Source organism: Vanessa tameamea, chromosome 11, assembly GCF_037043105.1.
Source record: "Vanessa tameamea isolate UH-Manoa-2023 chromosome 11, ilVanTame1 primary haplotype, whole genome shotgun sequence".
Lineage (NCBI taxonomy): Eukaryota > Metazoa > Arthropoda > Insecta > Lepidoptera > Nymphalidae > Vanessa > Vanessa tameamea.
In genome coordinates, this window is record NC_087319.1 from 4,233,520 (window position 1) to 4,261,222 (window position 27,703).

A 27,703-nucleotide genomic window follows, 5' to 3' on the forward strand; every position below is an offset into this window, starting at 1 on the left:
AACATTAATAAGTAGGCCGACCGCCTTGTAAGTAAATATTTAAATGAAATGTAAATTAGTTAAATTTATCTTTAAGTGAATGTTCTTTGAGAATTAAGGTTTTTTAAATGTAATTTGGCACCACTGTCAAAAGCTCAATTATATTAACTCAGAAAAAAGGTTAAAACAATGCAATCCCTCCACTATTTTTCACATGTAAATTTTGCAAAGTAAATTATAAAATTTTTGAAAGTTTAGTATGGACAGCAAAAAAAGTTTTTTTCTTTCTTTTGTCAAATTTATTTTAAACACGATAATATTTATATGATCTTTTGGAACAAAAATTAAAAATAAATAGTGTGCGAATGAGGTAGGTTGGTTACTATTACAGTCAACAAATGACCTGTGTGAGCGACCTCCAGTCCATGTTGGCGCTGCCGATGTAAAAGTGCTGACGATCCACGATCCAAAACTTCGTGTGCAGCACTCCACCGCCCAGCAGCTTAGAGAAGTTCAGGCTTCTCACCTGAACATATACAATTATATTACAGATGTTTTAAAAGCTTTGTATATCTTTTGCCCGTCATCATAAAAATGCATTTTAGAACGTTTGTGAATAATAATGAAAGGTATAGAATTCGATAGCATAATCAACACAGTGTGTGTGTTGTAAGAGCAAACAATGGAAAATATTTGTATTATATATATATACATATTGTTCGTACATCACGACATAAATAATTATGCGCGGAGATCATAGGCCACAGCTGACATTACAATTTAACAATCTCATACATCTCTATTGCTCCACCAACCATGGGAACTATGATGTTATGTCCCTTGTGCCTGTCGTAGCACTGGCTCACTTACCCTTCATGAACATCTGCTAAAGACTGAAATTACTATATACATGGATATAATTTAGTTCGTTTTGTTTCAATATACAATTTTGTTTTATAGCAGAGCTTGAAACAATTAAAAAAAGAGATTTTCTCCACAATTAAAAATTTGACTTGAATGTTATTTAACTATTTATATTAAATTGGTGACTACTAATGTATGTATTTTTTTAAATTGAATAATATTGCTCTACCTTCAACAGCAGTAAGACTACTTTCGTGAATTAAGGTATTTTGTCATAATACAAAGTATTTTAATTTAAATGTATTGACATTAAACTTATAATTTGTACTGTATATATTAATATTTTTTATTATATAAGGCTTTGGCGAATACACATAATACATTATGTATTTTCAATGCAATGGTAACACTAGCTAATCAAGATCTTGTCATAATCTTTTGTGAGTGCAATGACACACAATCAACAGATAAAAAATTACATTCTATTAAATTTCCAAAACTTTTGCTTTTTACTTTTAATTATGAACATTTTTAGGATTTTAATTATAAATTATTTTTCTATATTTCTTTACCTTGTTTTAATTACGAACTCACCTGTGCTGCCTTTTTCTTAACTAAATATTCAGTATCTATATTAGGATTTGCCTTTGAGGGCCAGTTTTGAGCAATTTTTAAATCTATATTCCTCTTTGTACCAGCTGCAAGTAATGCTTGGAAAACTTGTTCACCCTAAAAAAATATTCAATTATAATAGAAAACAAAATTACTAATATATAGAATTATAGATACAGATAATGTACCTCTATAGAAGAATTATAAGGATATTCTTCATTAAATCTAAGAGTCCAATAAAAAGAGGCAATTTCTATTGACTTTTGAGCTTCATCTATCAAATCTAACCAAGCATTTTTAGTTGGCATATGAGTTGCATTTGGAGGATAAATGTGACCTTCCGGTATACTCTCCACTAAAGATAACCTGAAAAACAATCATTTAAGTTTAATTCATTGATCACTCTTCACAAAAAAAAAATCCAAAATCGAATTTTAATAATAGATTATTTAATTGTAAACTTAATAATAATGGGTAAGTATAGAATTTAAAAATATATTCAGTCATGCTTAAAAAAAGATAAAGCATTACTACTTAATTTCAATGCTCTTTATCACAAACAATTTAAGCCTCAACTGTGTTTTAAAATTACTTATTTTATTAGAAGCATGCCTGTAAAATAAAAAGTAAAATATATAAATACAATCTAAAACCTTTTGCTAGTTGAGCAAAATTTTACAAATGCATTGTTTAAATGACCATATCGAATATTTAATATAATGATCATTAAAATTCCATTTATATTATAAGGGTCAGCATTTTTATAACATTTAATGTAAACATTGCTATTGCAACATAGCACTTACTTGAAAAAATAAATTACGACTTAATGTAAATAATAAGCATTATTATTATTATGTTTTGCTACAAAATATTTGTCATACTATAAATTTATTAAAAAAAATTAACAGCAAACATAAAATGCAAAAACATTTGTGACAACCACAATGGATTAAATTTTTTAATTTATAAACTGACCATGATAATAAAACTAAAATAATACATATATTTAATTACAGATTCTAATTAATATACTCACCTACATTCGTCTGAGCAATGCAATTCAACGTGAGCAATGGTCGGTAACACATGTGCGATGTTTGGCTGATCGAGCAGTGGGACCAGTACAACTAGCACTATTAAAACTATCACTATTGACACGGGGATGCATGAAGGTCTGCACCATATACTTCGCTTCTTTCTTCTATTAAAAAAAATATATATATTAATATGATTTAACTTCATACAAGGTAACTTATCTAATAAAGTAGTCTCTTACTAGTTTTCTATACTTACATTATTGAAAACTTGCAAGATATACTACAGCTGTGCAATTATTTTATTTATAAACTACAATATAAACGAAACATTCTCTAGCACCACGTCAATGTTACTGCAAAAATTTATTTTCAGTTCTTTCATTCAAAAATTTATTTAATTAGTTAATTTAATTATTAATAAAGTGTTCTATTTTATTTATGGAGCATACTTACTTATCATTGTAACTATTTCCATTTTCATCTCTCATCATGAATATCTGCTCCCACTGCTCCAACTCCTCATCAGATGACGACGCGTTCCCCACACTCCCTGATTCTAGCACAGTCTAAAACAATGAAAAAGTAATTATTATTATTTATATATAATGGCTTATATGTATTTTTTCTCAACAAAGAGAATTGTTTATTTTTTATTCGTGATTTTTCTTAATTTCATATAAAACTTACTCTTATTTTATCTCTTATACCCTTAAAGGGAGAAATTAATATCACCATTGTTTACGTGAATTAAGTAATTTCTATGAAATAAAAGTAATAAACTTCGTGGTTGAATATTGCACTTTAATAATAAGAGATCATAAACGACTCTACGTCTATATATTTATTTTTGTACACTTCTTCAATAGTAAACTTTGAAGTTTCCTCTGTCATTATCGAATTACGTTAGACATTTACAAATCATTGATAATTAATACATAAGCAAAAATCGTAAAGAACAATCGATATAGATTAATCAAAAAATTGACAGATTTACTATTAAAAAGGAAAATTATTATGTTACAAGAAAGCTGATAAATAATAAAATATATTTTTTTAAATATTATATAATATACTTTTTTTTATAATTGTAAAAAGACTAATATATTTAAAAGACCCTAATAATATCGATTTTAGAAATGAATGAGTATATTTTCAAAATTATAATTTTTTAAACTAATAACTTTTTAAGCTTTTAAGTTTCGAAATGATCCAGCATACTACTCGAGGTATCTATTATTAATATAAGGTGAACTAACAATTAGTGTTAGTCCAGTAAAGTTTTTTTATATTTAATATTATTTATTATTAATTAATATCAAAAGTCACATAATTCGACGACAACTATAGTATTTATAACTTTGTAATTTGATTGACAACTTGTTGGGTGTTTATAAGAACTGAAAACTTTACCGGTAAGTTATAGTCATTCGTGTATATGTGTATTAACTAATATTTTTTGCTATCTGTTATGAATTAACAAAACAATCACTATTAATAAATTATAACACTTCACCTCAATATCTGTTGTATGATTACTTTTAATTAATTTGATTTGAACTAACCATTTTAGTCTCGCTGACCACTTCGCGGTCAGGAAGTTTGAACCATTAAATATTGTAAAAATATTTTGGCTATCGTCTTTTATAACACAACAAAACGTTGATAACTGCATTTTCCGTAAATCCTGATGTTCCTTTACCAGTCGTGTAAGCGCATTAGCAGCGAAAATAGTACTGCAAAATAGATGACGTCGACTACAACCGCATTGTTCACGTGTATTTTGAATACAATGTCAGTTTCTAACCGTAAAACTATGCAGGGCCAAAGTGATTTAAATACAGTAATTATTGTTGTACAGGCAATGGTATAATTTTGTTGAAATAGTTTGAATTAAATATAGAATTTATTTCGTAATTGGTTTTATATTGCAACACCGTATATAGTTGCACATTGCACAAGTTATTATATAACGTATTATTTTAAAAATACTTTTTAATGAAGATCCTGAATAATTTCTTTCAATACTTCGAATTTCCAAAGTAAATGTAGAGTACGGCCGGCAACAATTTTATTACGTCTTAATTAATTAGATTCAAATTATGCAGTGAGTATTGTGTAGTAATCATTAAAAATATATTTTGAGTCAAAATTTATAAAAAAAAAAACAAATATAAATAGGCATATTAATTTTTACTTCTAAAAATTAACAAGATTAATAAATTAAAAAAAAGTATTATTTTAAAAGAGTCAATTAGTATGACAGCGCTCGTCGTAACACTAGTTCATAATATTTACAAAATAACCTAAACCCTAAAAAATTACAAACGTTTAATACCTCCAAAGTTATAAGTTCTACGAAACTTAGAAACCAAAGATCAATTTGAATTCACAATGTTCTCTTTGCACAATCAATGTTCGAGTCCACAATGTATTTATAACTAAAGAAAAAAAAAAAACAATTTATTAATGTTCAATAAACTTCACGAATAACAAATATTAACAAACCATAAACAACGAAGGAGAAAGAACGAATTCATAATTAAATTAAAAACAATATAAGCTTAAAATTCAATTAATTTGTTCATTTAAATTAATCAGTCCATTACGTGAAATATTTTTAATATAACATTTAAATTTGACAAGAGAGATATGAAATCTATCACAAAATTCGAAAAACTATTATTTGAAAAAAAAAATTACTAAATTTATTTTTGTTGCAGCAATATTGAATGCTGTCTTACGCCTAGTATTAATTCACGGAAAAGTATTTTAGGAAATAGATAGGGCGAATCACTATGATAATTTATAATTTTATATGAATAAAATATAATATGTAATACATGCATGACTCTTTCTTAAGCCCTCTTACCGCCACCGCACGCTACTCCCTTATATGGCACCTGGTGCTGGTGGCATTGTATGGCATATGGTGTGCTTGTCCCTCCTTTGACATGGTGATTCGGTGCTGTGTATCATTTTAGAAATAATAAAATATTTAATAATTTTCAAAAATTATACGCTCCCGTTAGGCTTATGGCAAGCGGTAGTGGAGTCCAAACGCGAAGACGGCCTATACAGTGAGGAAGACTGAACTGTCTTAGCCGTTCAAAACTCGGAAAATCCGCTTGGAGTTTCCGCGAGTCTGTTTTTATAGCAGCCTCGATATAATCTGGACCACCTTTGTCAATGAGTTCTAACATCCTATGGAGTTCAATAACAAGATCCCTTCACCTCACCTCAGTTTCCACTCGCCTGACAACTGCGCGTCCGTAGTAACCCCCATGCACTGTACAGCAACGTATGTTGCTAAGGGTGAGCAGATCATTGATATGCAAAAGAAAGAGTGTGGGGGAAAGCACAGTATTCACTCTATGGAATTTTGAAGTGCAACCATCAACTAGAACGCGAAGGCTACACTTGTGTAACAAGCTAGCAATCCGGGTGCAGAGCTAAACTGGCAGACCATATGCCGGCAGCTTAGAGAGAATTCGATGTCACACTCTGTAGAAAGCCTTGGAAATATCGAATCAGAGGTGTGAAACGTACGCTACAAGATCACCAATAAACGATTTTAGTCCGGACTGTGAGCTAGCGATCCATCCGGATTCCTGAGTGGTGGCAGAGAAGGTTGGCGGAAATAGTTTTACACAGTCTCGTAGGATGCGAGACAAGGTCATGGCCAACCTGCGCTATGCGTTGTGCATCCGCTCTTATGTATGAGAGACGCTCTTAAGAAGGCTTTGTTGTCGGTTGCTTTCAATGAGTCAATGTTCGAAGCCCTACTAACGCAGCCATTGATACACGCACAATATGCCGCTTATTTGGATGTCATAGCATCGGCACATTTAATTCCCTAGTGATGAGATCTGAATTAGTAATGTAGTATTCCATCCCCAACACAAGCAAATGGCAGCGGCGCTATATGTCGGGTCTTTTTCTTTGAAACAACGTTATTTCCGAGGAGCTGACGCAAAGTAATCTCGCATACTGTCCCAGTCTGCCAAATTATAGTGCCAAACGCAACGTTTGCATACCGCTGGTGGAAAGCAGCTTAGCCTGTGGTACTTTGGTAGATATCAGACAGTGATCCAAATAAATAAGAGGAGCCAAAACCTTAACCTGATATTCGGATGAGAAGTCAGCGGAAGGTTTAGTAGAGAAGGCGCTTGCCTGTCTATAGGATCCTGGGGCTAGGGCTGATCAACCAGTTGAGTCAAGTCATGCGATATAGCGAAGATATGAGCACTCCTCTCAGAATGGTAAATTTTGGAGGAGTTCAACCAAGAGTCATGGTGAGCTTTGAAATCTAAACGGCCCCAAAAACACTAGCACTAATATCATCTATCAGTAATCTTGTTTTATGTGTATAGTATGAATATTAAATAGGCACGATATAAGATGATAAAATAGCTCTTAGAAAAACGAATTGAAAACATTTTCTAATAGCCATAACGAGGAAATCTATACTAATATATAAAGCGGAAGAGTTTGTTTGTTTGTTTGTTTAAACGCGCTAATCTCAGGAACTACTGGTCCGATTTGAAAAATTCTTTTTTTGTTGAATAGTCCATTTATAGAGGAAGGCTTTAGGCTATATAACATTACGCTGCGACCAATAGGAGCGCAGCGACAGTGAGAAATGTTGCAAAAACGGGGAAAATTATTCACATTTATGGACTTTCGATGCGTGCGCAGCATAAACGTTTTAAGTTACTCAAAAAATGTGTATGAAAGATATATTCCTCTTTTAATAATAAAAAAAAGTCCGTGACCCTATATGTCTATTTGTTAAGAGTGTGCTAGCAGGCGGGGCGCGGCGGCGGCTGAGGGGGAGGCGGGTCAGTCCCGCCGCCGCGCTCGCCACTCTCACCCGCAGGTGTAGTTCTGCGAAGTAGCAATGCACATAACGACTTAAAAAAATTAACATTCTTAATAGTTAAATTATTTATCAAAATTAGGTTTTGTTACGAGCTTATTTGCTCATTATTTTTTATCGTTTAAAATCGATTACATTTAAATCATAATCGGCTGTAGTTTTAACTTACGATATAAGATAAAATTTCAATGAACATTCCTTCGTACTTTGCAAGTAAACAATTCAAACGTTTCACGGTATAAATAAGGTATAAAAATTACATTACACACGTAAAAAAGTTCAAAATGGCGAGCGATACTTTCACCGATGCAGATTAATCATCACTGAGAAAATAAATTATGAAAATAAGCAAATAGGTGAATATCGTTTAAAATGACTACACAAATAAATTAGTAGTTCAATATTTCAAGTAATTTCTATTACGTTCAAGCATATTCAACACGGTTGTACTATAATCACCTTATGAAATAATAACACCAAAGGAGAAACAATCTAAACTTCTTATTGTTCGGTTTGTTTATCTTATTACGTTTAAGTTAATATTGTTTGTTTTCAACCGACTTCAAAAAGGAGGAGGTTATCAATTCGTCTGTATTTTTTTTTATGTGTTTGTTACCTCATAACTTTTCACTGGATTTTGATAAATGTTTTTTTGTTTGAAAGGTAGTGCTTCCCGTGGGGCCCCATTTTAATTTTATCCTGTTACGATGATGGTATCCCTATGAAAACGATATAAGTCTTAAATGTGCATTATGTATGTGCGCGATAAATAGGTGAATAACTCAAAATTGTGCCAACCAGTTTTAATGATTCTTTTTTTATTATAAAGGATATACTTCAAGGGTACTATGGTGAAAGTTTGGTAAGGTTCTGAGCATAGGATCCATGACAAAGTAACGGTACGGAAGGGAATGGAACAATTCTAAGGAGCACGTTAGCGATACTCGGCCGAATCTTTTAAAAACAAAAATTTTGACAAAAAAAAACCGACTTCAAAAGAGAAAAAAAATAATATGCTCTAAAAAGTAAAAAATAATTGCTTATTATTCTACAACTTAAAAATCATGTAACTTATTCTACTTACCAATATGTAGGTACGTTCTGTGTTTCCACGCAAGGAGATAAGTATGTACCTACCCACTTTAAATCTAACTTAACACAAACCTATGAATAACAAACAATGATCACAATATTTTTTAGATTTATACTATGTAAAATGAAATTAAAATATTTAGACTATTTAAAAGTCAGCAAAGTTATTACGATAATATATTATAGTTAAAATTATTGTTATTTTTGGAGGCGGTGTCAGCCAAGGTAGGTTTGTAAATATATGATATACTCCAAATTTGTAAATCTGGTCTATCGATAAATACACTTCTTCTTGATGTTTTTTTAAACCCTATACGTACATAGTGGTCCTATATAATGACAGAAAATTGGAATCAAAATTGAGTGTTTAAGCAAACATGTCTACCGTCAGGTATTACAATTCATGAACTTTTCTCCTAATCCAAGACAAAGAAAAGTCATTCAGATTTACTATTACATTTCCTGTTGAACGTTTTGTTTGTTTTGGCAGAGTATGAATTTTGTTTGTGATTTATTTATTTACAATTGACTTTTTCTTTTGTCTTACATCCAGATGTCGATACACCTGCATCGAATTGTTAACAAAAAAAATATTCGCAATCGTACACTATTGTACAATATTTCTTTTATGTTTAAGAAAAGGGTTGTCATAATTGACCGTATAACAATAAGCAATAAAAACACAGATGTTGGTAATTATTAAATTTTATGGCAACCTTTAAGATTTACACTGATGACAAAGAACAATTACTTTTTATGATAGTGAATATATATTATCAAACAAATAGTTGTTTGGGAGGGGGGAGCTCTTAAAAGGACGTGTCGGGCACGCCCGTAACCAGACAAGAGAAAGAAGCGTTACGAGTCACTTGACTACGAACTGTTTCAAACATGCCTAGAAAAAGAACGAACCTTTCTCGGCAGACTGCTAATGCAAAGCGTCTGCGGCTTTTGCGTAGCAATGAAACAGCTGAAGACAATACGCAGAGGTTGGCTAATCAAAGAACTGTCAGTGAACAACATCGTGCTAGGGAATCGAGCGTTGAACGTTCACAGAGGTTAGCCTTACAAAATTTCCGAACTTCGGTGAATCGACAACGGGAATCAAGTACTGAACGTTCTCAACGTTTGATCGCACAGAATTCTAGAGTTTCTCAATTCTTTAAACCCGAGCGGCCTTCTACCACATTCCCTGAAGTTAAAAATAGGTGCTGCGATAATTTTACTCAGAAATCTTAAACCACCAAATTTATGTAACGGCACCCGCCTTCAAGTAAAATTCCTTCGCAATAACGTGATCGTTGAAACAGTTTTGACTGGTCCGGCAGTTGGTCAAACAGTGCTTATACCTCGCATCCCAATGATTCCAAATGATTTACCTTTTAATTTTAAAAGAATTCAATTTCCCATTAAGTTATCTTTTGCCGTAACCATTAATAAATCACAGGGCCAAACATTTAAACACGTAGGAATCGATTTAAGTCAAGACTGCTTTTCACACGGCCAACTATATGTCGCGTTGTCAAGATCGGGTTGCGGGCAAAATCAGTATGTTCTTCTACCACAAGAAAATAAAACTAAAAATATAATCTACGCTGAAGTACTGTAAAACATATTATTAAATCTTATTGACGATTATAATAACAAAACCAACGTGAGCAATCAAACGATAATCATGATAGTGTTTCCGACAACTACGCGAACGAAGTCGCGGGCACAGCTAGTGGTATATAAAATAGAACTAACTCGAATAAAGTCGTTATTTTTATTTGTCTTTAAAATTTTATAGGCTTTAAAGTAATTCTATAATTTTAATGAAATGTATAATGTCCTTGGTATTATTGCAAAACGCTTTCGCTTTGAGTAATGTCTTCACTCGTTAATCAACAAAGAGCTGGCTCATTACTTTTAGATTTATTACATCCAATATTATTAAGTAGAACAATACTATTCATTTGCGATTTATATTTTCGATTGACAGTCATTTTTGAAAACTTATTTATAAAAAAAATTATGTAATCCTCAGTGTACATATGCTCCTTGATATTAGAGGCGACCCTGGTCGCCCTAGAATAGATTAAATCAATTTCGTATTTAAACGAAAATATGACAATGATATGGCCCTCGGATGATGATCAGTCAGGAGGACATCAAAATTGAATTGACAATAATAATGTCGATTATTATGAAAGAAACAGTGACGGACTTTTCCCCTTCAAGGAAAGTTAAGATAAACATGTAAAACCAAGTTTTAGATTATAAAATCAATACTACTATTACTAATCCTAAAAATGATAATAATATTAAAATAAATATAAATACATTATCCCATACAAAATACAAAGATAGCAAAAATCCGCAGAGTTATTATTCCTTGATTTTTATTTTTATTATCACATTTATATAATTATTGGTGACATTAAGTACCTAACTATATACCGTTTTCTTTTAGCATTGATTACATTGATAATTTTTGCCTTATATTTACATTCTGAACTGGTAGAAATTTTAAATTCAATTTTTATCTTTTCAAAATAGACAATTTTAAATAACGGTTAAGTATCAACTAATATAAATTGTTTGAACAGCGCAATAAAAAACAATTGCTGTATGAAACTATATGGTAAAACTCGAACGGCTAAGCACAACAAGACAAAGGAAAGTTCCTCATTAAAAATCGGGCAAAAGTTGCTTTACCTTTTACATGCTTCCCCATTTATTTATTAATTAGAAGTCACTTTTTAGGTTAGTTATATTTAGATAGAATTGAAGCCTAAGGTTGACATATCCTTTTTTATAGTGAAAAAAAAACACATAGGTGAAGCTGCGGTTAAAAATAGTCTGGATATAAAGTATTCAAAAAAGTAACTCGATCTTACTAATGCCTTTTGGGCTTTGTATTTACTGACGCGACACCAAGCGAACAAAGAATTTAAATATTTTAGCGCATACGAATAGGAATGCTACGTCTGAAATATAAATGGCCATTTAAATTGTATTTAGTGTTTATTTGTCGTTCTCAAAAAAATAGCACCATAACCTATTAAAGTTTTTTACAATAGTTTACACATATAATCTTCGGCGTTAGTAAGAGTTATGTTTGGAATAGTTTTAACGGATAATGTCTAAATTAATATACGATGAGATAAATAACCGTAATTGAACAAGATTGAGTTGAGATTGATATTTGTGATTTGATTATTGCAAATAATTTTTGAATTTAAGAGACATGAGCTTACTAAAGTTAAAAGTATAGGGTTATTCAGTAAGAGCGCTCGAACTTTTAAATGAAATGAAACAATCTGTCTGAGTGATACTGCAAAATTATTATTTTTTTATAGGACTTTACTTCTCACATTATAGGCATACTCATTTATACATTATTTACAAGATAAATAAAATTCGGTACATTTCTTTTTGTTTTATTAAACTTCAATATTTTACTGATTTCAAAATAGGAGGTGATACATCACGAGAATATTTTTTTTATTTTCTATAACATATTATGTTTACCAATTGTTTTTTAACGGCTTAACCAATTTGAATGATTTGGACTTTATGATTTTGGAGAAAGATTATATATATCTGACATTTAAAACGCGAAGCATGATAACACATCCCGTTTTAATGTATTTTATTCAAACAATTAAACACATAAAATTGGGAACTTGTTAAAGTAAAATTATAAAACCAAAAAAATGTTTATTAACATTTTACATTTAAATAATTGAAAGCATACGGTTACACAAAATCCCCGTGGGTGCATTTAAAATTCTCTACACATATATATCGATTTAATCCATTAGAGAAATAAGCACGAACACTTACCATTCACTGCAATAGGAAATTAGTCTAGGCATCCAATCCATTTGCCTCGACTTTTTAATCCCACTTAAGTCTTAAATTTTATTCCGTTTAATAGCATAAAACGACGTTAAACTTTTTATTGCCATAAACCATTTATTCATTCGTATATTTGAGATAAATAGAGCTGGAAAAAATTATGTTGTGTGTGTGGGTTTTATTATGGATTACGTCCTCAAAGTTGTGGTAGTTTTTTTTATAATAAGATGTTTAAATTTAATTATTGAGTATAAGTATCTTAAGACGTATTTATTTAATATAAATTAAAAAAAAAAATTATCTCCTTTTTTCATTTTGTCACCAGATGAACAAACTCAAAGTTGAAACGTAATAGTTTTTATTTAATTAGTTTAATTACCTGCGTACAAAAATGAATGGAATAAAAAATAAAACGAAAACGTTGGTATTTTTAAGGATATAAATTTTATTAAAACCACCCAGTATCTAGAAAACGTATCTTTAACGTCATAACTTATTGAAGAGTAGGGTAAATAACACCACGAACTTCTATTTAAAAAAAACGTCCTCCACCGCTGGCCACATTAACTATATATAACCATTTGATATGTTTTATTTTTTTTTTATTTAATTATTTTTTTTTTAAAAAATATTATATACTTTGAATGACATTGTGTAAATTTGCAACGGATAATGTGAGCATGAATTTAAGAATTTAAATTGAACATAATATAACCTCTTAAAACGATATAACCAAGATAACAAGGCCGGTTACGACGGGAGAAAAAGTAATGAGGCGTTTTGAAACGGACGGGCCGCAGTTCTGAAATATCTAGGCATACATTGCGATAACGTTTAGATAATTTATTTTTAACAGAAGGTGAAATTATGAAACATCTTTCCGATTCAAATGTCACATCATGTACTATGGTCATTATTCAATTAGGTATATAAAATATCATCATACAATGTATATAAGCAAATAATATAAACAGATATAACCCAAGTCTTTACCAAAGTTCGCTTTAATATGCACAATTAACAATAAAATTTCGAATCAATTTTCGTGCTTATTTGTCGTACGAATTTCACCTACATGTGCATGGTGGAAAAGGTGTAATTATTGGTAAATTGGAATAAAGCCGACGTAGGTTATTCCAATTTATCTATTAAATAATATTGCCGTTTATAACCTACCTTTAAACTTTAAAAGGACAAAAGGGGCACACATAATTTTTACATGTCAATATTTGCAACGTAAGCGCTACGTATATTATATAGATATCTTATAATACAACGGAATTATATTCAAAGTAAGGATGAGATACATAGAATTTTGAAAATCGATCTCTATACTAAATACCCAATAGCTATAATGTATTTTATATATTCCATCCTCAACCATTATCATTGCAAGTTAACTTATAAAAAACATAGCGTGCAGAAAAGTCGTTAATACCTGATAAAGTAATCGAAGATTACGTCCATTCCTAGCAACCGCTACGTCGGATATGTTTGTGTTTTACTCGAAGCGGTTATAAAAATATTATGCGATATAATCACGCTAAGACGGTCCATTGAAGTATAATATTATGTATTATTCCATTATAAATAAGAGTCTCAGATTTCCTTAATACATTAGAACTGGGTTAATATTTATTACTTTTGTATATAATGTTGACGCATAAGTTCATAACGAAAGCAGACGAATATTTGGTGCCCGAAATGGTAAGTGGTCACTATAAAAAAGTAATACCCCTTAACTATCCCATTTTTGAGCTTAGGCCTCTCCTTTTGAGGAGAAAGCTTAGCAGATTATTTCACCACGCATGCAAATGCGTGTTTGGTGGATACCAATGTGGCAGTTTTTTTTTACCCACAGTAGCAGATTTCGTTACGACGTTTTCCGTCGTCTCGAGCTGGAGATAAATTATAAATACAAAATGATGCTCATGAAAATGCAAACCCATCTTAATCCAGAATGCAGAATGTGCAAAACAAATGGGTGTCACGCGGTGGGGGCGCCACGCCGTTGGTCCACCGGCGTTGACCTCTCCAGGGGAGATCGCTAGAACACTGTTAGCACCCAGGCGCTTTTTGGTATTAAAACGGGTGCTTGTCTAGGTTTGAACATGCTATCATAAGTTAAACATCACCGATATTAAAAAGTCGCCGCAAACCATGGATTTAGTGTTACGCTTTACTTGGTTCAACATTTCAAACCGCAGCTTAACTTTGTACATTTGTGAAATAACAATTCAATAATGAAAGAAACTGGCAAACTTCGATAAAGTATAAGAATTTTATTTTAAGAAAATCTTTCGTAGCTGAATTTTTGAAATATATCTTTCAGCGAGTTGGATATCGCTGAAGCTGCAGAAATTGAATATTTTAGATGCATTCTACTTACTTGCAATGACTAGTTTTCTGAAAATATTTGGTAATAACCGATATGTATGTAGTATTGAACAGTTATAATATTATGAGTCAATAAAGTAACAAAAATAATTTATATCTATCCTATCTATACTTATCTTTATCAAAATCGCTAGATATTAATGCACTAGGCATCAAATTACGCTAATAATTACTTTTAACCATATTTACTTGTTATGAATATATGGGCGCAAGTCGCCATTTATCGGCAATGGTTTAAAATATGAATAATATAAAATAATAATTATATATTGGCAATGATCATTTTAATGTTTATATTTTATTATGTAAATTCTAAAACACTATTATTCAATAAGTAAAACTTAATTTGGATTCGTCTTGCAGCGCCACCTGTAATGTGTCATAACGGACTATGTAATAAAAATATTATATTCTTTTTTAAGTAATTCAATTGTAATTAATTATGAGCTATATTTAATAATAAAAATCAAATAGATATTCATTTTTAATATTAAACTATATTTTAAGAATGAATTTGCAGTAATTGCATTAATTTATTATAAAAAGTTGTAGTTGTGAATATCCGTTTGATTCATTCGAAGAGGACGCGTTAGAAACGGCATTGTTATAGCAACGCCATTTTGCATTGACACATTTTTTGAAAAAAACAATTAATTGTTAACATAACGAATAAAGATTCTTGCATTTCATTGCGATGGAAGCTGTAAACCCGACTACTTCTCCGACAAATACGAAGAACGCATTGGGCTTAATTTAATTACTCTTTTCTATCCAGTGCCGTTTGTGTCATTATTATTATTACAATTTACATAATTTTGTGGTTGAAACAAATATGCCATTAAAATGTTATGCAATCGAAACTTTGAAAATGATAGCGTAAAACGAAAATTTAAAACCCAGCCTTAATGAGTGATAGAGCCGATACTTCATTTTTCGACGAGACAAGTGAAATTACGATTTAACAGAAAAATCTGTCACCGATCTTGGCAATATTCTACGCCATGTTCTTCTCGATCTTGTCAGTTTGATCTGTCAGGATTTAGGATAGTTGTTTGGGAGGAAATACTCATTGTTCCTCCCATATAAAAGTCTTTAAATGATAACTCGCAATGGATAATTCAGCAAAGTAAACATTAAAACAACACCTTTTTTTGGTTTAGGTAGTTTATTGTGTAATGCTTGCCACAACATTTTATTACAATAATAATTATTAAGTTCATAAGACCCATCCCTCTTATTCCGACACGGTTTTCAATAACATAGGCAAAAAAGGTGGAGTTTTCCGTATTTAATAAATATTTTGGATGATTACTCCAAGTATTTTAGCCAACGCTTGGTTCTGTATTTTCTACTGCGGCTCCATCGATCTACAACATTATATTCCTTTAAATATGCAATTGAATCAACGCATTTTGAACTACACAATATTTCCCCGCATGAATACTTTATTATAAAATTGCGTGTATTTTTTTAATTTACCAACTAATACTGTATTTAACTATTAAAGCATTTTAATCGTGAATACTTCACTTTCAAAGATAAAATATCTGTTATATTTTAAAATATCTAAATGTCGTAATGAATAATTTTGTAATAGTTGAATGTTTGACCTATTTAACTGGAAAAGTAGAAAAGGTGAATTCGAGTTGTTTGCTATTAAAATACTTGGCTCAAAGTAGACTCTCGGGCATCATTTTTATTTTATTTTACTTTTAGGCGGCGTTTCTAGGCGGCATCGGCATACTGTACAAAATTCAGCTGCGGAGTTAATTATTTTTGCCTCTTTGTATATTATCTCTTCTTGCTGCACCTTCCTGAGTTTTATTCCTGGTATAAATATACCGAGAATGTTTGCGAAATTACTATTACTTTAATAAATAACGGATTTACGGATTACATAAAATATTTGTATCTATTTTATCTATTATTCGTTATACGGAGCTATACATCTTTAAGTCGGACATTAACATTACAACAAGATGTAAACATCTATATGAACATTATGTCACTTATGTTCTTTTTACGACTGATTGTCTATAAGTATTTAAATTAATAATATTTTCTGTAATTCAGAAGGCCTAGTGGTGGATATATTAATTAATGTGGAAAAGTAACAACAAAAAAATATATTTTCTTACAACATTTTACTGCTTCTTTCTTTAATAACAATTTAATTTTGTAACTCGTAGCGTTAAAGATTTTATATTCTTTGGTAAAACGATAAGCTTAATTATTACGGCAAACAACACATATCCGCCGTGCAAATGTTTCGTATCTATGTTTAATTATAGATCAGCGGTTTATGATTTGGTGTTCAGCCATTTGACCTGAAACCACGCAAACTGACTACATAAACTTTATATTTCTTTACAACGAGGCAAATTCTACCACAGTAATCCCCGATAAAGGGGCCAATATCGTCTAGGCCCTATACTCTTCAGTTATTTCACCGCCATACAGAAATATTTTATAGTATAAAATATTTTATAATATAAAATATTTCTGAGTCTGTGTCTTAAAGAGTGAAAGTGTAAGGTAATAGTTATTAAGGGATAGGCGGTGGCCATTTCCCGTAGCTCACTTGCCCTTTCCGATAGTCTATATTAGTCTGTCAAATAACTGTGAAATAAAAAATAAATTTTCACAGATGTTGTATTATAACCATGTCATACTTAGATACTTTATAGATTGACTGTCTTAATAGTCTTATTTAATAATATACTCATTTCGAAACAATTGCTTTTACATCGTAGAGTGTATTTATACACAGTTGTTGATAAGCGTTTTATATTTCGTACACTTGATTTATATATTAAATATTATATAACGTGCTATTCAGAAAAAAATAAAATAATAATAATAGATGTATAGTATTATTAATATCACTTCATAGATGAGAGGTAATAAGCGGAGTATTGCGGTGAGGTGAGACGAAGAGAGGAGAGCAGCGGTTAGCAGAAGTAACAGTTGAGTAAATGAAAGAATTATATGATTAATAATTCCCGTTCTATTGTAATATAAATATTAAATTGTAGTATTTTACAATATTGTTTAAAATAGGTGTCGATTAATACAGCTTGTTTAACTCGAGTTTGCATAATATGCTTACACTAAAACAATTTTTAAACGTTTTATAAAATGTTGAGACGAAGAAATTAATATCCGTCACAAGTATAAACAAAATCCATCTGAATTTTCTTCTTATACGTCTAACTGCTCAAATAGTTCATTCAACGGTCTTTATACGGTCAAGCTGGTAAAAGCCACTTGAATTATAGAACGTGGCTTTAAAAAAATTATATTGCATAACCTTTATATAAAACTTTGAAAATAGCGCTCCTTTGATATCGTTTGCTGTTTAAAGTTTACTACCATTGAAATGGTTTTATACCAGTCATTTCTTTTATAAGAAATATCATATATATATATATTTTGAATTTGAATAAATAATTGTTTGTTTAAAAAAATAAAATTAATTCAGAAATATCTTTGGGAGTTCATATGTTTGTGAATAAGAGACTTCGTAAACGTTTCTTTAACAATTTTACAGTATTCGTTTCTTTAGAACAAAAAGGACTTCATAAAAAGTAGAAAAGTTATCTCTAAGCGTCTCCAAATGGGAAATTGATAGTAAAAATGTTTACAATTCCAACTAATATGGTTTTAATTATACGTACTAGTGGAGTCACTAACCGGCATGACTTTCAATCTAAATGGATACCAGACCTTATCAGTTTTTTTTATTCATGTTCAGTGAGTCATTGTAAGTACATTGTAAGTCATACAAACTCAAATTAAGCGGCTCTATCAAAAAAGGCACGGAGGTTCCCCTACCACACTTGTTGTGCCATACTAATCGTGGAGACACTTGCGGAGAACAAATCAAACAGGCAGTCAGATAGTCAACAAATTGTTGATAAGCTTGATTTTGTAAAGAAATACATTAAAATATATGATTTCCAGTATTACTTGGTTATGTCATTGGATCCTTTACGATAGAAGATTTCTTCAATAAAAGCAATCCATCGATCAAATTTTGGATAAATAATATTAGTTTTTTAGTTAGAAGGTCGTACAGAAAGTTTTTTACTAAGACATGATAATAAATTAGAAACGGCTATAAATATCTATTTTCATGCACTTCAAATATTTGATATGAATATATTAATTTATTTGGAAATTATCTATCTAATAAATAATATTAAAATATATGTAAATTTCAATTTTTGAGTTCAGAACCGGGTCTAGTCTATCTATAGTATACAATAAAACCAAAAGGTTTGTTTTTTTTTGTTTGAATTCGCTAAATTTAGAATTAACATATCTGATTTGAAAAAAGCTGTTAGCGTTGAATAGAGTATTTATTGAGACAGGTTAAATACTGTATAACATGACACTGCGACCAACAGGGACGGGTCAAGTATAACACGTAGCAGCTAGTATACTCTAGGAATTAAAATATTTAAACGACATACAAAATACTTAAGAGCGTAGTTTGTAAGCGTGGGAATTAATTTTAGAACACACACATAGGTACTTTTCAATAATACAGTTGCATTGTGCAGTGTATCGTACGCATCCCCGGAGATAATTAGTTGCTTGTTTTCGGTGCAACGAATAAATTAAATTTTCATTGCGCGTTCATAACGTAGAATTTATAAAAATACATTTAATTACGAGTAATGTATTAGCTATAAGGTTGTCACTCGCAAACGCAATTATAAATTATTTGTTAGCATAGGGTGCGGTCAGAGTGCATTAAGATGCCAAATATTCATTATGATTTTTATTGTTTCAACTGCTTTCGTCTAACTAAATAATAATAATTATTTTCTTGATATTTTAAGGTTAGTAGATATACCGAATTAAATTAAAGTAAAGACACATTAAATAATCACTTCTTAAATTTTATAAATATAAATAACGGAGTTAAATATAATTTTTTTTAATACTCTATTTTTAAGTAAAATATTCGAAATAAATATTTTAAATCAACTTCTCGTCCATTTCGGTACAAATACTATTTTTCATAGTGAGCAATTCGGTTTTACAAGAGGTCGCTCGACAACTGATGCGAGAATAGCACTTCTTAAACATATTTACGATGCTTGACAAAAATCACAGAATGCTATTGGAGTATTCTGTGATTTGTCTAAAGCATTTGATTGTGTAGAACACGAGACGCTTCTTTATAAGCTCAAATACTACGGTATTAAAGGTAAAGCTCTTGATCTCATTGCTTCATATTTAAGTCAAAGAGTCCAGCAAGTTTTCAATAATGGCATTAAGTTTTCTGGATCTACGTTATAAATGAGTGTTCCACAAGGATCAATTTTGGGTCCCTTTCTATTTCTAGTATATATAAATGATCTTCCTTTCTATGTTAAAGGTATTTGTGATATAATGTTGTTTGCTGACGATACTTCACTGATTTTTAAGGTAGACAGGAAAAAACTGACTATGACGATGTGAACGGTGCATTATCACAGATACACGATTGGTTTACAGTAAATAATTTAGTTTTGAATACTCAAAAAACAAAATGTGTAGTTTTTACCCTACCAAATTTTAGAAAGCAAAATTATAATATATCTATAAATAGCCAATACTACGGTTTTTTTTTATAGCATTGGATTCCAAACTTCAGTGGAGTCCTCATTTATCGTCCCTGACAGGAAGACTCAGCTCCGCAACATAAAAATTAACAATTGTGTCCCACGACACTCGCGCCCCACCCTTATGCTAACTTGTCTATGTGTGCGTAGACGTTTTGCGAAATTATAAGAGTCGGCTCGAAATAAAAATTGACGTGCTCTCACCTTGGGCTCTGGGGAGGGACTGAAAATTTATTGACAGCGATGTCGAATAATAAGTCAAAACCGTCAAATTATTTTCTCCATACTAAAATGTATGGACGACGAATGCCAAAAAGTAAGCAATATTTAAATAAAAATTACTATAATATTATGTGATATAATAGAAATTTAACACGGTGAACTTATTATTTACACTTTTGTGTCCCCATTTAACCAAAAATACATGTATAAACTAGCAGCTAAATAGCTTAAAAAACGCTAATAGAAAAGGTCGATTTCAGTGTTTGGAGTGATGTTGACGATGAATTTACTGAGTTATTAATACAAATTTTATAAATATCACGCGGTGAAACTTGAGATCTATCTATTAAGATACTGAATGTCTTTTTTCATCCATAATCAATGCTCCAGTTTTAAGATATTTCGAAAATAGTAAGCGCTATTTAGGCGTTCCGCAAGGACTGTCCTCTTAAACTACAAACGACAGATAATACTCACACTTCCGTAACAAAGTTCTATCACACTGAGATAGACACTTCCAATTATATTTTGTTCTAAGGTTGTAAATATTAGTAGGGAAACAAAGTAACTGTCGGTAACCATGACGACGACTTTAATAACAAATTAGGCAAATAACATGTATAACGGTGTTTACAATTGATGAATCGTGTAACTAATGGATATATAATAATACTGAAGCTAAACTAATGAGATCTTATATAATAAAAATATACATTTCACGTGCACAGATTGTATGAGAGATTATATGTTTGGTTTTAAATTCATGGATATATTGTATCTGTATGAATATAGAGTGTCGCACTACAAAAGTACTAAAACAAACGAGACTTCTTTATTATCTTGGTGTACGTGACAGCTACGCTTGACACTCGCAAAACTTTGTACCTATTTACTACTTAGTTTGCGTGTCGGTACTTAATGGCCAAGAGTTGGCCAATTTTTTTGACACGTTCTCAGCTTATTTATATGTATAAATAGACAGTCAAACTGTCTATCTATACATATAAATAATCTAATGTATATTATCATAATATTATACAACATAAACAAATAAATATAATAGGTAATTCATTCCATTATTGTTGGAGCTGTTTATCCCCTTGCCGCTTTATCAATCTCGTATTCTTTATTTCCATTCCAAAGGTTATCTGGAAGAGATCCATGCATTAGCGATATTACCGCCAAATTACTTTATACTTACTTTAACATTTACTCTTTGGGTGTATAGTAAAGAATATTCAATTGAATTCTATTAGGTACTCAAACTTTATTCTATTTAGGTTGATCTAGATGACCTCAGATATTTTCCTTGATCGCTCTTTATTACAATATACGGTATGAACGCCTTTTATTTACAATTTACGGTTTATAAATAAAATAAGAAAAACATGTTTTTATGCTCAATTACTTAACTATAGCTAACTTTTGATTAATTCAATTGCGTCATATAGATATTTTTACAATCTACCCTAACTTTACATGTTCGGAAAATGTAATGCAGCTTACATTAACTCTTATTTATATTTTAATTATTAACTTCATTATTTATATTATAGTTCATCCCATGCTCGGTGGTGAAGTAAAACATTGTGAGGAAACCTGCATGTGTCGAATGAAAATCTGTTGTGAATCCACTGCATTGGAGCTACAAGCTCCAAACCTACTCCTCAAAGAGAGATCTTAGTCCGACTATAGGATATTCACAGATATTTTTACATTAATTGACCTATGGACTGCCTTCGTTACAGCGCTTCTATTATATTAAAAAATTGTAGAGGGCGACGTTATACTTCTATATACCTAATGTCCAAAAAAATTATGATGTGGTGTTGAAATATAAATGATCATAATTTAGTAATGAGATGATTGATTTTATTTATCGTCTTTTAGTGTCCGACCGAAGTTTTCGGTGAGGATATAATGCTATTTTTGTTTATTACTGAGGTAAGATGTCAGATGTCATTTGAAATAATTTAGGCCTGCTGTAAGTAAGGGCTCGTTTTATTTTATAATTCTAATGCACCTTATTATAAATTTATTTTTTTGAAAAACTTGCACTTTTATTTCCTAGCCTAGTTCCACACTACTTGACGGTAACATCACAAAAGCGTTAACCTTTAATTTCCTGAGTGCCTCGATCCAGAGCCTTTATGTCGGCTAAGTGACTGAAGATATTTCCTTACAAAGACCTCATTACTTCAGAGAGCTCTTACAAGTTATGTGAGTATATTGAAATTGTATGAACGTTACTAGCAATTTATATAATCAGAAAAGGATGTGGAATAGTAAAACTATCTTAACATTAATTCAATTATAGTTCATTACATTAATATAAAAAAGACTTCGTATTAAGCTATTCTGTCTTAAAGATACTATTAAAAAAATATATATTTTATAATTGTAATTTTTAATTTAAGAAAACCAACGAATGATCCTAAAATATCGACATAATATGATGTCGTAAAATAGTAAATTACAAAATTCAATAACAACTTTAATTCAATTATATGTAATCTAAATTTTAATAATTAGGTACATATACCTTATAATTTTTACTTGCATTCTAAAAACATTTTCCATGTTCTTTGAACGAATATTACAAAATATCTGCGTAAACAAATTCCCGTATAAATAACTTCCGATAATTCAATAACCTAAAACCGTAACAACAAAATTTTCGTTGAAAGCCCCTGTTTTTATTAACTCCAAACAACATGAACGGAAACCTTTAAAAATGAAATTTGTACGTTGAAATTACAAAATATATGTAAATGGGTTGTACTTAAGATATTTCATTTCATGACATTGATTTACCGAAGTTGTAAAAAAAGCTAGCTTTCTAATTCAATGTTAGTGACGCTTCATATGAAAACTAGATCTGAGAGACAATAATATCGGTATCAAATTTACGGCTAGTGAGTTTGAAAGATGTTCAACCATTGAATTCGAAATGTCTATTGTGAAGGAACGGGGACAGACAAAGTAAAATATTCATGATAAGAAACTTTGAACTGAGTTGCGTTGCAAAAACACAGTATTACAAGTATAAATAAAATAGTATCATCTCACTTTAAAATGATGTAATAGACATAATTCGATTTAGATTACATTTCAATAAATTATTTTATCATTCGAATTGAATTTATAATTAATAAATAGTCTGTTAATCTAGTTTTTTTAATGTCATAATTAAACATTTTAGTACATTTTAATACATACAAGTTGCAATGTATAATCTGAAATATACGATAAGATGCAAATTATTTAATGATAATAGTTTTTGTAAAATGTTACTTTAAATTGTATTCACTGTCTAACGAGTTTTATGCTCTACTATGAATAAAAAAAAGAAGAAAGTCGGAGGTTGGAGAATTGTCGGGAATTTGGTTGGTTGTTCGATAAATAATTAATCAAGTGGTTGTAAGATAATTAAAAACAGTATTTAACTTTTGTTAGAAAAAAAGTCATAGTGAGAAATAAATTGTTATTTGTCAAAACCTGGTGATTTCTTGGAGTGATATACTGTTAACCAGACAAGCATTAACTCTTCACTTCGAATACCCATATACACAGGATTTCTAACTGTTTTGTGGCACAATGTATACGTTCTGAAAAGAGGGTCCCAGAAACCGTCCATAATTATTCAATTTAACCTCAGTTATGGGCCGTTGAAAATTTGCATAAAATAAATTATAAAAGGACGAAAAAAATATCACAGAGATTTCCTTCATATTTTACGTGCACTTACACATATAATATTCTTGCATAGTTGTATTAAAAATTGATCAGTTGAGATAAAAAGTTCCCAGATGATCCTACGAGATGTAGGGGCCTGGAGCGGGCGGCCATGATTTTGCCCATATAAATATTTTGGTCTTTTCCCGCCATTATTACTTTTTTTATTATGAAAGCTATAATTGTAAAATATGACATTAAAAAACTCACTGAGTTTCATTAATTGGTTCTTTCTCAGGTCCGAGATTTTTATTTCCGAACCGGTGATAAATTAATAAGCAAATTCAATATAAGCACTACGCTACTACAATACAAGCATTACGCCTTAATCGAATGAATTACCGTTACTATTTTTTTCGTTTTTATTACTTGTACCTACTTGTGCCACAGGGCACAGGTTAAATAAATATTATGTATACTTAACTTTTCTTAACACATCTTATATTGGTGATCGCTGAGAGCGTGAATACATAACTTCATAGAAGATTAAGAACTTAATATTTTATTTTAAATTATTAAGTAGGTATATCATTGCAATTTACTTTTTCACATTAAAACGAATCAAAATATATTTTTTACTAGGTTTCGAAAAGAAAAGCACAAGAAAAAATATGTCTTGTTGCGAAATGCCTCAAAATAATATTTGCATGAAAACTTTAAACATAATAAAGGCACGACTATGGACTATTTTCCACAGCTGTCGAAAGGAAGACAACTTGACATTAGCAAACACAAATGTGGGTAGATGTTTAAAGTTTCATTGAGTTCTTCGAGTTCGATAAGTATTTGTTTAACTTAAATTAAATTTCTTTTTGATAATTTTTTAATGATATTTATTACATCGAAATAATACTTAAATGAGTTTTGTGTTGGTATTGTTAACTTAGATTATTTTTCAAAATAAGGTTTTTAAGCAAAGCCATATTTTTTAATTTCGTTTGCGGTTTTATTTGACTTCACTTTTCAAATAAGATATTTATATTAAAATTAAATAATAATTTTTGAGATATGTTCACTTGTTTCGAAGCGGGCGAAATAAAAAAAATAGCTAATTTTCTAAAAGTTGAACTATCATAAACTTGTGTCATTTCGTCGATCGGTTATTACGTAACTCAGCATTACTTACGCTATATAAAAAGTTATACGTTTTATATAGCATCACAAACCGTTAGTACATTTTATGAGCTAGCGTTAACTTTATTTTATGTTATATTGCTATAAATGCTTTAGTCGTTAATGAATGCATATTATAACGTGAAAGCAATATACACATAAAATATATTTTTGAAACAATATTAAAATATATAGTTACTTATCTAGTAAATAAAATCTAACATTCCACACTAAACTTGTAACTCAGTATAATTTTATGATATATAGATACTAGCACTATAACTAATCGCGGTTACACCCATAATTACGTAATAGTATAAAAATATAAACAAACATATTAATCACACGATAAACAGGTCGACTAGATGAAATTTAACGTTTTCCTATCTTCAATCATTATTTTGCAAATACTTTGTATGTGCCCCACAACATGATTACCATTATTATTATTATTAAGAAACAGATATCTCCTTCTAATTTTGTCGAATGTCTTACAACTGTAAGATGAACGCTGGTACTAATTATTAATCAGTAAGTCGTTCCACTGCTTTATTTAGTATGACAATATCTATCCGAAAACAAACGAAAGTTTCTCTTAATCGGTCATATTGACGTGACCCAAATTGTTTACGCTGGGCTTTTAAAATAGTTCAATATTCATAAACCGTCTGGACGGAAATACAAACCAGTTTATAAATTTAATCAAGCTAAGTGTATAGGAGATTTTAGTTTATTTAAAAAATATTAAATTATCATTAAATGTGAAATTCATTTATTATCTATTTGAAATAAATTCGATTTTTGAATTAAAACGTATCATCCCAGCCGTTTGCAATCACAGCAACATAATTTCAGTATATCTAAGTATATTTAATATTTATTATGTATACGTATTTTGAAAAAATATACGATTATTTTTTCAAAATACGTATAACTTGTATAATTTATTAAATTCGATAATACCGAGGGCCTTTTATTGATCAAGGTCATGAAAATGTTTCTGTTTAAACTTAAGCAAACATAATATCAATAATAATATACGACACAAAATGTAATAGGTAAAGAAAAATAATTGAAAATTTAATACAAAATCATAAGAAACATTTGATCATTTTCATTAAATTGATACTCACGTAACACAATTCAATTTCACCTTTAATAAAACCTTTGATTCGATATACTACAGCAATCGAAGTATGAAGGTCAGCATAGTGATACGGTCGCGCTACACTTTAAAGTAGAATAGGGGTTGAACCTGTCACAATATGTTTGTTCGAATGTCAAGCGACTATCATCATTTCAATCTATGATTCAATCGCTGTTGACAATGGAACAAGTCGCGTGAGAATGCTCGATAGACGATCACGGGCGAGACACGTGCACGTTGCCACAGGTATTGTATGGATGGTAAACAATATATACGATTCAACGAAAATTGTGTTGAATAAACGATGTGAGGGTGAACGGTAAGTGCTCTATTAGAAATGGGCATGAAATTATAAGTATCGAAATTCAATCAAACAAACATTTACATTTAGTATTATAAAACAAAGTATTGATGGAGTGATTCATGAGGAAGGATTAGGTACATAATACGTTAAAGTTTTGTGTAAATTGACTAAAATATGACGATGATCATTCATGAATGAATGTCTTAAAAAAACATGCTGACTGGGAGTTGCCCGTGCGCCGCGTAGACCAATAAAGTCATTTATATTACGATGTAAACTTAGACATGTGGGACATGTTATACCAACACTGTTAGACTTATATTATTACTATAAAGACTTTTATTATAACCGTCGAAGCCGGCACGTCGCTTATTTTTATATAAAATTGACATAAAGTCAATGTATCTACTAATTCTGTTTAATGTTTTCGTTAAAGAAGAAAATTACTGTCTTGCCATCAGCAAGGTCATCAATGTTGAAATGGTTAAAATACTTAATGCTATACTAAATATACTTTATTCTTGCTACCATTCCACTCAAGGTTTATACAGTAACTATTTTTAATTCATATATGTATATATTTAAGGATTGAATGTTAATAATTCTTATGTAAATAAATATTTATAACTTTATCTATGGATAGACTTTGTGCGACCTATCTGTGTGTACCCTGGCTATTTATTTTACCGTTAAACAGTGATATTAAGGTATTGGTTGCAATATAAAGGTTTGCGGAGTGTGGGAAGTGTAAAGTGGTCTTATTTCTTTTATCAGTATTAGGTAACTGACCAATTGACCACTTTAAAATTAATAGGTACATTGGCAGATGGAACATCTGATGTTAAGTGATCACTACTCCCCCTC

At 30.4% G+C, this 27,703-nt stretch overlaps 1 protein-coding gene across 3 annotated transcripts in view; it reads right to left on the reverse strand.

Moving 5' to 3' along the window:
* The window catches only part of LOC113400779 (5'-3' exonuclease PLD3-like), a 63,708-nt gene that overhangs the window by 17,679 nt on the left and 18,326 nt on the right, over window positions 1–27,703 (reverse strand). The window contains exons 1-6 of one of the 3 annotated variants that reach the window (XM_026640431.2): window positions 3,183–3,306; window positions 2,949–3,061; window positions 2,495–2,659; window positions 1,644–1,821; window positions 1,438–1,572; window positions 383–505 (exon numbers count right to left, since the gene is read on the reverse strand). In XM_026640431.2, coding sequence (XP_026496216.2) covers window positions 383–505; window positions 1,438–1,572; window positions 1,644–1,821; window positions 2,495–2,659; window positions 2,949–3,061; window positions 3,183–3,230 — 762 coding nt within the window. In that variant the 5' untranslated portion in view covers window positions 3,231–3,306. Of the gene's footprint in view, window positions 1–382; window positions 506–1,437; window positions 1,573–1,643; window positions 1,822–2,494; window positions 2,660–2,948; window positions 3,062–3,182; window positions 3,307–4,057; window positions 4,284–27,703 lie in introns of those variants that run through there. The other 2 variants (XM_026640432.2, XM_064216253.1) reach the window with 2 other exon arrangements.